A 12,433-nucleotide genomic window follows, 5' to 3' on the forward strand; every position below is an offset into this window, starting at 1 on the left:
CTTTCCGTCCGCTAAGCTCCCCCCTGGCCCCACCTCTTGACCAGCTCCTGCTCGCCGTTGTGGGCGTGGACAGGCCGGCCACGTGACACAGAGCGCCCGCCCTCCTACCGACTGAGGAGGAAAAGAAGAGAGGGGAGGGGGCGCGAGGGACGGAAAGCGCTGGGGGAGGGGGGAGAGGGGCGGTGTAAGGGTGAGTGATTTCCTTCCGGCACGTAGCCCGCTCTGGGGGAGGGGGTGGGGGGTTTCACTTCCGGGACGGTGTTCCGGCCCATTCCGGCCCATTTCCACCCCCGGAGGTAGGTGCTGCTCCTTAACTGGGCTCGGGCCTCGCAAGCGGGTCCTGCTGCCCTGCATTGGGGCCGGTTCGCCTGGTCTCCGCCACAGCGTACTCCTGGGGCGTTCAGCCACTTCCCTCCTACCCCGCCTCAAGGCACCGGGAGACCTTCCACCCTCTTGGCCCCGGGCCGGGCTGAGCTGCCGGACCCGCCCCCTCGGCGAGCCCCTCCCTCAGGACCCCGGGATGGGCGGCCCCCTCCCCCACGGCAGCCCGGACACACCCAGATACACACACCCACCTCTGGGCAGCTCCCCGCCCGCCTACGCCTACCGCCTGGATCGGGTCCCTGGGCGCCGCCCCCTTCCCGGTCCTTTACCCTCACCTGATTGCTCGCTCCCCTGCCCCACGCACGCCTTGCTCCCCTTTTCGCTTCTGGTCCTTGGTGGCATTTCTATCTTCTGCTCGTTTCCCCTTCCCCGTCTCCTAAAGGCGACGAAAGCCACTCAAGTACCAGAGTGGCCAACCCCATGCGGTTCCCTATTCTCCCTCTTTACAGCTGTCACCCCTCCAGTGCCGACGATAGAGAAAGACCTTACTTACTCCAGGGGCTTCCTCCTCACTGGGGAATTGCCGGAAAGAGCAAACAAAAAAGGCGCTGGTGTAGGCTCCAAAATAAACATCTGAATTCATGATGGCATCGACAGAGGCTCTTATTGGATTAAAAGTTTCAAAACAAACCAAAACGCTTTGGAAAAAGGTCAGATTGGCTAAAGTTGGTTCTCAGAAGCTGTGTATACACTTCCTATTTACTGATAAGTCTGTTGTAAATGCGGGGCAATACCGTGAGCTAGTCAGCATAAATTCCTGAAGTTTCAGGTCTTAGGTAACCATGTAATGTCTTCTAAATTTACGGATAAATGGAAACACGTTGAGCTCAAGTCAATGTCTTCTTTATGGGATTTATACAAACTACTCTCAACCAGTGAAGACTATTGGATGCGGTTACAGGCTTAATGGTTCAGCTATTTTAAAAAATCTTTTAATGTAAAAATACTGGCCATACATGATGAATGCTTTGTTACTTGTATTTTATTAACAGCTTTGGGGAACTAAATTTCAGAATCAGAGTGTCGTTACCACCCTGAAATCTCCAACTTTGAATTTAGATAGAGGCAGGTTTACCTACCCTTTCCTAATCCTAAATGTGACCTTCTTCAAGTTCTCTGCATCTTCTTTTCTTTTCTTTTTCTTTTTCTTTTTTTTTTTGGCTGCACCCGCTGGCATATGGAAGTTCTCAAGATGGGGAACAAACCCATGCTACCACAAAGACAACCCTGGATCTTAACATGCTGCACCACAGCAGGAACTTCCAAGTTCTCTGCATTTTGAGTCCTGACACAGCTTGGCATTTTTCCCAACCTAGAGTTTGCCTCCCAGTCCTAAACCCAAATCCTTTTTGTTGGGGCTCTGACTTTTCAGTTTAGAAATAATGGCTTACATTCATGTGGGATATTCATCACTTTTTAAAATAATAAACATAACCCATGTAGCATCTAGTAAAGTATTAAGAAAAGGGATGTCTCATCAGCCCATCTGTGAATAATTAACATTATTTAAAAAGCTGTCTTTCTTTCTACAAAGAAAAATTGTCACTGGATTTTATATTGTGTGCAAATACCTTATGATTAACACTTAAAAAATAAGAACTCACAACTGCTCCCCTCCCCTGTTGAACTTCAGTTTTGATGTTACATAGCTTGTTAAGAAGGAAAGTATGGACATAGTTTGAATTTTTAGAAGCCTAACAATCAATTTTTGGTTTAAACGGTATCTTGTTGCGAAACCTACACTGTTAAACCTGTTGGTACTTTTCCATATTTGAACATAAGGAAAGTATCTCTTTTTACTTAGAGATTTTGAAATTTAACCAAATAATATTTTAATAGGTTTGGATTAGAAAGCCTGAGTAGAGTGAAATTATAATTATTAACGAGGATATGGTTTCTTCTTTTAGCAGGGTTGAATGCCTGCCTATACCCTCAGACACGACCATGGAGAAAGGTGGGAACATACAACTGGAGATACCTGATTTCAGCAACTCAGTCCTAAGCCATCTAAACCAACTGCGCATGCAGGGACGTCTCTGTGACATCGTGGTCAATGTGCAAGGACAAGCTTTTAGGGCTCACAAAGTGGTACTGGCAGCCAGCTCCCCCTATTTCCGAGATCACATGTCCTTGAATGAGATGAGTACTGTCTCTATCTCAGTCATCAAGAACCCTACTGTTTTCGAGCAGCTCCTTTCTTTCTGTTACACGGGGCGAATATGCCTGCAACTGGCAGATATCATCAGCTACCTGACAGCTGCCAGTTTTCTGCAAATGCAGCATATTATAGACAAATGTACACAGATCCTGGAGGGCATTCATTTCAAAATTAATGTGGCTGAGGTTGAAGCTGAATTAAGTCAAACGAGGACAAAGCATCCAGAGGGACCTCCAGAGTCTCACAGAGTTACACCAAATCTGAACCGCTCTCTTAGCCCCCGACATAATACTCCAAAGGGAAACCGGCGAGGTCAGGTTAGCACGGTGCTGGATATCAGGGAGCTCAGTCCTCCTGAGGAGTCCACCAGCCCTCAGATAATTGAGCAGAGTTCTGACGTCGAGAGCAGGGAGCCCATCCTGAGGATCAACCGAGCAGGACAGTGGTATGTGGAGACGGGAGTAGCCGACAGAGGGGCCCGGAGTGATGATGAAGTTAGAGTCCTTGGAGCAGTACACATCAAAACTGAAAATCTAGAAGAGTGGCTTGGGCCTGAGAATCAGCCTTCCGGAGAAGATGGGAGTAGTGCAGAGGAAGTCACAGCCATGGTGATTGACACCACAGGCCATGGTTCTGTAGGACAGGAAAACTACAGTTTAGGATCTTCAGGAGCCAAGGTGGCTAGACCAACAAGCAGTGAAATTGACAGGTAAGTTTTGGGTTTTTTTGCCCATCTAATGACTGTTATGCAGACATCGCTAAAGCAGGACCTCTGTGTGATACAAAGAGCGTCTTCCTTATTAGTCAAAATAAGTTGATGTTGTGGGGACTAGAAGTGTGCCAAAAGACTTGCATTTTGGAGTTCCCGTCGTGGCACAACGGTTAGCGAACCCGACTAGGAACCATGAGGTTGCAGGTTCGATCCCTGGCCTAGGTCAGTGGGTTAAGGATATGGCGTTGCCATGAGATGTGGTGTAGGTTGCAGACGCAGCTCGGATCCTGTGTTGCTGTGGCTCTTGCGTAGGCCAGCGGCTACAGCTCCGATTGGACCCCTAGCCTGGGAACTTTTGTATGCCATGGGTGCGACCCTAAAAAGACCAAAAAAAAAAAAAAAAAAGACTTGCATTCTAATTCTGTTAAAGCAGGAAGCTCCTAGTACTGAAGTATTCACAGTGTTGTGAGAACTATGGTAAAGTTAGACACTTCCATGAATCAGAAAAGCATCCATAGTCACAGTAGGATCAGTGATTGCCAGGGCTTCCTCAGAATTTTAGAAAGAGAGTTGATTATCATCTGGGAATCTGGCAGCATTACCCTTCCTTGGTATGTTCTTACACAGATAGGTGGCTTCTGGGAGTTTCATTTTTCTTTGTAGCACTGTTTTTTTTTTTTGCCCCCACCTACCAAATTCAAGGAATTATGGTACCAGCAGTGATTGTTCTTTTTAAATTAATGTAATCACAGTAAAAACATTTTTGGTTGTTTCTCATTTTTTTCAGTTGTCATTTGATGATCTTTTCTGTTAGAAAAGAAAAAAGACAAAAAAAAAAAAAGATCCAGCATTGCTGTGTGCTGTAGTGTAGGTCACAGACACAGCTCAGATCCCACAGCATTGCTGTGGCTATGGTATAGCCAGCAGCTGCAGCTCCTATTGGACCCTTAGCCTAGGAACTTCCATATGGCATGGGCACAGCCCTAAAAAAAGCAAAAAAATAAATAAAATTGACTGTATGGGAGTTCCTCTTGTGGCTCAGTGGGTTACAAACCAGACTAGTATCCAGGAGGATGCAGGTTCAATCCCTGGCTTTGCTCTGGATTAAGGATCTGGTGTTGCCATGAGCTATAGCATAGGTTTCAGACTCAGCATGGATCTGGTGTTATTGTGGCTGTGGCGTAGCCAGCACCTGTGGCTCCAATTCAACCTCTAGCCTGGAAACTTCCATATGCCACAGGTGTGGCCCCAAAAAGCAAAAAATAAATTAATTAAAAAAATAAAATTGACTGTATGATTAATGATAGCTAAAAAAGCTATTGCTTTGGTTCACATCCAGTCTTGAGAGACACATGTGTCACAGAAATTCAGAGAGTATATACTGGATCCACTTCAGCTGGTCTTGATTTGAGTACTTTCCTTCTTGTGTCCTTAATAGCTAAAATATTCTTGAGCATAATACTTACTGCCTCCCTATGTTAGCCCTGTTATCTTCCCATGTTAGAACTGTATCAGAAATAATAAATGCAAAAATTTTTAATCTCCATGATCTATGTCAACAGTCTGAAATATATAGCAACTTATCAGGAGGCTTTGGGAAAGAAACAACTGAAAACCTAAAAGTTACATAGAAAAAGCAAAATTATAGACCCAGTTTTAAATTATTCCTTTTTGGTCTCTTAGCACTTATGTAAGGGTAGAAGCTTATATTTAGTCTTAGCTTCACCAGGTCATATGGCCTAGGACTTATGTCATATTGTATTTCTTCAATTTACTAGGGCAAACTTTTCTTATTTCATGTATGATTCCATACTGACTCTGTGAAAGGATTTTTTAGAAAGCTGCTGTTTGTTCAATTTATTCCCCTTTCTAGGCCATGGGATAAAGGAGGTATACACTATTTTTTAGTTTCTTGACGCTGCTTTTTTATTAGTCCTCTTTTTGCTCCTTTTCTGACAGATTTAGCCCCTCTGGCAGTGTTGTTCCTCTGACGGAGAGACACAGAGCCCGAAGTGAGTCTCCTGGGAGAATGGATGAGCCTAAGCAACCCAGCTCACAGGTATGTAGTTGTGGATTTAGAATTGCTACAGTCATTGAAGAACTTGCCACTGTGTGTGAACATAGTATAATGAATAAGAAAAGAAAGATATATAAAAAAAAAAAAGTAAAGTAAAGATGTAGGAGAGGTTCCATTGGCCCTGTTAAAGAAATACTGTATTTGATTACTTTCTCTTTGTTCTTTCTTGTGAGCATGCAGGAAATACACTTTCGGTGTTGGCAGTTTGGGAAGTAGAAAAAAATAAGATCGTGGAACTCTTTTCTGATTATAGGAACCAGTCTGTAGTCTTGAGAGTAATAAAAATAACCTCTGAAAACCACATGCAGGTAATTTAGGACCTGGGATGAAGTTTGATTTTATATATGTTTGGATATTAAACTGAGTAACTAGGAGTTCCTTTGTGGCACAGTGGGTTAAGGATCCAGCGTTGTCAGTGCAGCAGCTTGGATTGCTGCTGTAGCATCGGTTGGATCACTGGCCCAGGAACTTTCCACAAGCTGTGGGCTCAGCCAAAACAATAAAAAGCCTATATTACATAACTCTTCTCTTGTATAGTATTATATATTTGTAAATAAATTGCTTATACATTTTTGTGTCCTGTTTGCTTCTTAGAATGCTTATAGCTTTTCACTTATTTTCTTTCTAAAAGTTTTGTTAGATTAAAATGTTCTAGAAAGGATAGGAATGATGTCTTCTATTCGCTTTGCTATCCTTCTTAGCAAATACTGTAAGTATGTAGTTTGTTGTTATTTTTGTTTTTTCTCACAGGTATCTATCATTGAAGATTGATTTTTGTTTTTAAAGATGTGAACTCACCAAGTAGAACACAATAAATTGTAAACACTGTGGACCTTTAGAAGGAAACACTGGTGGATTAAGACTGCTTAGCTGATTTTTTATCTTCTGCACTATACTGATAGTATCTTGTTTAATTTTTGTCTAAATTATTGGATGCTTATTGTGTACATACAGTAGCAACAGCAGCAAGACATTATTACAGACTATATTTACTTACATATTATCATACTATTTGGTACCAGAAAGGGAATTATAACTATTATTACAAAACTTTTTAGTTTTAATAAGGTATTTGAGAAAATATTAGGAGCTTGAAGGAAAATAAATTCTCATATAATTAGAGCCCTTTTTCTTCTCATCTTTCAAATAAGATAATGATGACTGTGACTTGTGAAAATAAATACAGCAAGAAGACAGACCTTACAGGAGTTCCCATCGTGGCTCAGTGGTTAGTGAATCCAACTAGGAACCATGAGGTTGAGGGTTCGATCCCTGGCCTCGCTCAGTGGGTTAAGGATCTGGCATTGCCCTGAGCTGTGGTGTAGGCTGCAGACGTGGCTCGGATCCCTTGTTGCTGTGGCTCTGGCATAGGCCAGTGGCTACAACTCTGATTAGACCCCTAGCCTGGGAATCTCCATATGCCGCAGGATCGGCCCTAGAAAAGACAAAAAAAAAAAAAAAAGACCAACCTTACAACTAAATGGGGCCTTAAGACAGACTGACAGAAATATAAAACACATACAGATAAGACTATATAGATTTGGGTAATGGTGTCGTGGGAATAGGAGTGCTTAAAAGCCAGTTATAGAACTCAGTATCCACTTAAGGAAAGTGTTATTCAAGAGAATTTAAGTGTGGTTTTTAAAGTAGTTGGAAAGAGATAACTTATTCCATATGTTGATGGGATAAGAATTAAAAATTGGAGTTCTACAATGGTGTTTACCCAACTAATAAAGCAGAAAGTACAGGTTATAAAGAAATAGGAGATAAGTTATATAGTCTGGAGTTGATATTAAGAAATAAGTTAATATATGCCTTAACATGTATAAAAGTTTGTTATGGTGAGTCTACTCAGAAACTGTTTTTCCGTACCACAGAGACCCAAAACAGGATATAGACTGACATTATAAGAACAAGTTTTGATAGGATTGAAGAGCTTCCTGATTATAAAGGAGATTTAACTGGAATAGACTACTAAGGTCATTCCTTTATTCAAAACATTATATATTTTTTTTCCTTTTTCTATGACATGCAGGTTAAAACTTGGCCTAATTTTCCAAGTAATATGTAATCTTTCTAACCTAGCTTTCCTCACTGTTCATCAGTATTAACTGTCTCTCCCAAACAGTCAGACTTATCTGTGCCTCAAACCACATCAAACTTCTTTCTAGCTCTGCACCTTGAGTCTAGGATACTCACTTCTTTCCAGGTGTCTGGTCCACTAACTCCTAGTTCCATCTGTTCTAATTAGCCTAATCTTCCTTGATCTCCCCTTTTAGACCAATGTAGCATTTGCAGATGGTACCATTTAATTTTTCCTAACTCCCTCCTGACTCATGTAAATTATTCTTTTCTCATTTACATTAATTTGTCCCTCTCCTTTTTTTCTTTTTAGGGCCACACCTGTGGCATATGAAGTTCCCAGGCTAGGGGTTGAATCAGAGCTACAGCTGCCGGCTTGTGCCACAGCAGCTTAGGATCCGAGCCATGTCTGTAACCAATACCACAGCTCATGGCAACGCAGGATCCCCAACCCACTGAGCGAGGCCAGGGATCGAACCTTCATCCTCATGGATACTAGTTGGATTCATTTCTGCTGTGCCACAACGGAAGCTCTGTCTCCTTCTACATTGATATCTCCTTGAGAGCAGAATCTACATTTTCCAGTCTTCATATCAGACATGGTCTTATCAGGTACCCACTAAATGGGAGTTGTTTTACCTCTAAGAAGTTCTCAGTAACTAAGATTACTGCCCAATAAAGAGACAGCTACTCAATAAGTAATTATTTAGCTGCCTGTGAAGTCCTTAGTTTGGAAGATCTTTAAATAAAATTAATGAACCAATCAGATGATTTTTGAAGTCCTCTGATTAATAATTGAAGATTAGGACTTCCTGGTGGCTCAGCAGGTTAAGGATCCAGGTTTGTCACTGCTGTGGCTCTGGTTACCATTGTGGTGTAGAAAATATGGAAAGCCTCCTTACATACGGAATTTTTCGTTGTATGGAATAATTCATTTGAAAAATATTTATTGAACACCTACTACATATCAGGCACAACAAGTTCTGGCATGTATTTAGCATGCAGATTTGTCCCTATGCTTACAGAGTTTACAATCCAGTAGAGAAGTGCTGAGTGGAAGGAGTGAAATGATCCAACTCTTAGTGACAGAATTACGAGGCAGATATTTTTGGTTTTGCTTCTCTTTAAAGTTCAAAGGAATAAAACTGCCAAAGATATATTGTTGTCTTTGACAAGGACCTAATGTTCATTTTATGCTCATTTATTTGCTTTTTTTGTGTGGGGGGGCAGGGGTACATCCATAGCATGTGGAACTTCATGGGCCAGGGATCAAACTCATGCCACAGCAGTGACCCGAGCCACTGCAGTGACAACCCTGTATCCTTAACCCACTGTGCCACAAGGGCACTCCTGTTTGCTCTTTTATTGCAATACTTTTTAGGTGAAATTGATCATAATGTGTGAGTTTTCTGATTGAGGTTCATCACAGATAACTAAAATAACTAAAATACATTTACTTTCTTGTGGACAGTACTGGCATGACATTACTTTCTTAAAGTTAGGCAGTTTTTCAAGGACCTACCTACTGTATAGCACAGGGTAATCAACTCAACACTGTATAATAACCCATATGGGAAAAGAATCTGAAAAAGAGTAGATATATGTTTATCTATAACTGATTTACTTTGCTATACACCTGAAACTAACAACTTTGTAAGTCAAATATACTCCAATAAAATTTATTAGACAATTTATTAGACAATTTTTTAGGGAATTGGTATCCTGAAGATTATGAATAATATTGTGAATTTTTGTAATGTTTAAGAATAGCTAACATTTACTGTGCTGTATTAAGTACTTTAGTGTATTAATTCATTCAATGCCCATAGCAACCTATGAGGTAGATACTATTATTGTATTCACTTTACAGATGAAGAAGCTGACACACAGGGTTAGTTAAATAACTTGCTCAAAATCAAACACTAAGTAGGATGCAGATTTGAATCCAGGTTCCAGCACCCTTAATTGCTGTAAAGTATAAGAAAAGGCATTCAAGATATCTCAAGGCACTATTACATTTGATTTCCATGGAATCCAATGGAGTTGGCAAAACATATACTAACTTTTTCATTTTATGGATGGGGAAACTAAACCTATGAGAATTTATTCTGGGCTTTTTCCATGGTACCCAGGACCTTTTAGTGGGATAATTCCTCATTCTTTATGGGAGTTCAGGTTTTTGTTGTTGTTGTTGGCTGCCCCATGGCATAGAGTTCCTGGGCCAGGGATCAGAGCTGAGCTCTAGTTGCAACCCAAGCCAAAGCTGTGGCAATGCAGGATCGTTAACCCACTGTGCCCTGTACCAGGCCAGGGATTGAACCTGGGTCCCAGCACTCCTAAGATGCTAACAGATTCCATTGGCCACAGTGGGAGCTCCTTGAGTTCAGTTTTGATTGAATTAGAGCAGAAAAAAGTTTTGTGAAACAAATCAGAAATCATCTAGGAGTTCCTACTGTGACTCAGCAGAAATGAACCCAACTAGTATACATGAGGATGTGAGTTTGATCCCTGGCTTCGCTCAGTGGTTTAAGGATCCAGCATTGCCGGGAGCTGTGGTGTAGGTCAAAGACAAAGCTCCAGTCTGGCCTTGCAGTGGCTGTGATGTAGGCTGGCAGCTGTAGCTCTTGATTCAACCTCTAGTCTGGGAACTTCTATATGCCTTGGGTGCAGCCCTAAAAAGCAATAAAAAGAAAAGAAATTATCTAAAACCTCACCCTTACTATTCAGTGCTTGACTTCACATACTGCTTCCCAAACCTGCCTCTGTTGCTGGAAATGCTGAAGAGCATTGTTAGCTAACATATGTGAAAGGAGACAAAACACCTTTTTAGAAAATCAGAAAAAAGATATGATTAATTGCCAATTAGATTCATCTTTCTCTAGTTAATCCAGAGTCAACTTTTACATATTATTTTTTTCTTTGTATTGGTACTTTACCTCTGCTATGCATATGTAATTTCCTCCTACATATTTAAAATGCTTACATATTTTTGCATATATATATGTAAGATTTTTATTCAAAATGTATGTGTGTTATATACAAACATACACACAATGACTTCAGAAGTTAGCAGGCTAAACAATTCAGTAATTTCTGAATGGTGGTATTTTATTATTTATTTATTTATTTTTGTCTTTTGTCTTTTGAGGGCTGCACCCCCGGCATATGGTGGTTCCCAGGCTAGGGGTCTAATCAGAGCTGTTGCTGCCGGCCTATGCCAGAGCCATAGCAAGTTGGGATCCAAGCTGTGTCTGCGACCTACACCACAGCTCGCAGCAATGCCGAATTATTAACCCACTGAGCAAGGCCAGGGATCAAACCCACAACCTCATGGTTCCTAGTTGGATTTGTTTCAGCTGTGCCACGACAGGAACTCCAGGTGATATTTTATTTATTTATTTATTTATTTAGTCTTTTTGCCATTTCTTGGGCCACTCCCGCAGCATATGGAGGTTCCCAGGCTAGGGGTCTAATCGGAGCTGTAGCCGCCGGCCTACACCAGAGCCACAGCAATGCGGGATCCGAGCCACGTCTGCAACCTACACCACAGCTCAGGGCAACACCAGATCCTTAACCCACTGAGCAAGCGCAGGGACCAAACCTGTAACCTCATGGTTCCTAGTCGGATTCGTTAACCGCTGCACCACGACAGGAACTTCCAGGTGATATTTTAATATAGAATTTTGAACATAAAGCATTTATAAATCTAAAATTTTTAAATTATTCATTCAAAGGAATATAATGTTTCCTCTCCCACCCAGCTTTCAGATAGGTGGAAACCATGTTTGTTTCATGTATTGAGTACTTTGATTTAGATTGCTCATGTGCACATTCACAGTGAAAAAACAAGATTGATACTAAGGAATTACTGGGATTTTTTAGGTGTGATAGTGGTATTTTGACTACACTAAGAATCCTTATCTCAGAGATATGTACTACAATATTTATGTGTAAAATTATGTCTAGGATTTTCTTCAAAAAATAATACAAAAAGAAATAGGTGAGGGCAAAGAAAAAACAAAATTGTTCATGGGTTGATAATTGTTGGGTTATGGGCATTCAACATACTATTGTGTCTAAAACTTAATGAGTTTTAAACCGTATCAGGAAGTTCCCATTGTGGCTCAACAGTAATGAGCCTGACTAGTATCTATGAGGATACGGGTTCGATCTCTGGCCTCGCTCAGTGGGTTAAGAATCTGGCGTTGCCGTGAGCTGTGGTATATGTCACAGATGTGGCTTGGATCCTCAGTTACTGTGGCTGTGGTGTGGGCCGGCAGCTATAGCTGCAATTTGACCCTTAGCCTGGGAACTTTGATACGCTGCATGTGAGGCCCTAAAAAGCAAAAATAAATAAACTGTATTATTTGCCCTTTATTAAAAAGAAATTCATTCGGAAAAGGAAAGCATTATTTTGCAATAATGTAAAGGGGGGATTTCCTGTTGTGGTGCAGTGGAACAAATCTAACTAGTATCCATGAGAATGTGGGTTGATTCCTGGCCTTGCTCAGTGGGTTGGGGATCTGGCATTGCTGTGGCTTTGGCACAGGCCCCAGCTTTAGCTCTGATTCGACCCCTAGCCTGGGAACTTCCATATGTCGTTGCCCTAAAAAGCAAAAAAAATAAAAATAAAAAAAAAAGTAAAGGGTTAGTTATCTAATAACAACAGCAGAGTTTTAATGCTGCTTTTATAATAATTCCTTTTTTTTAATGTCTTAAGTTTATTTCACAATGTAAGAAATTTAACTTAGTGGAGAGACACTTTATAAACTAAGAGAGATCAGAGAAATAATATATAAATCACAGATTATTTACTTTTAATCCATTTAAGTCAATTTAAATCACTATAAATAATAAGTACATAAAATTAGATGATAATATGTCTATGGAATGTATTTCACTGGCCCCTACCTTTAGTATAAGCAGTTTGAAAAGTGAATTAGCAAAATCATTAGGACTATGTATTTCCCCTGCTTCTCTTTGTTTTGTCTGCTTTTTGTCCAGAGGACAAAATCAGAAA

At 41.0% G+C, this 12,433-nt stretch overlaps 1 protein-coding gene across 4 annotated transcripts in view; it reads left to right on the plus strand.

Moving 5' to 3' along the window:
* ZBTB37 (zinc finger and BTB domain containing 37) overlaps nucleotides 87–12,433 on the plus strand; it is a 30,204-nt gene continuing 17,857 nt past the window's right edge. Inside the window, exons 1-4 of one of the 4 annotated variants that reach the window (XM_013989614.2) lie at nucleotides 87–190; nucleotides 834–1,034; nucleotides 2,292–3,251; nucleotides 5,214–5,313. In XM_013989614.2, coding sequence (XP_013845068.1) covers nucleotides 2,329–3,251; nucleotides 5,214–5,313 — 1,023 coding nt within the window. In that variant the 5' untranslated portion in view covers nucleotides 87–190; nucleotides 834–1,034; nucleotides 2,292–2,328. Of the gene's footprint in view, nucleotides 297–833; nucleotides 1,035–2,291; nucleotides 3,252–5,213; nucleotides 5,314–12,433 lie in introns of all 4 variants that reach the window. The other 3 variants (XM_021063656.1, XM_005656720.3, XM_005656719.3) reach the window with 3 other exon arrangements.

This window comes from Sus scrofa, chromosome 9 (assembly GCF_000003025.6).
Source record: "Sus scrofa isolate TJ Tabasco breed Duroc chromosome 9, Sscrofa11.1, whole genome shotgun sequence".
Taxonomy (NCBI): domain Eukaryota; kingdom Metazoa; phylum Chordata; class Mammalia; order Artiodactyla; family Suidae; genus Sus; species Sus scrofa.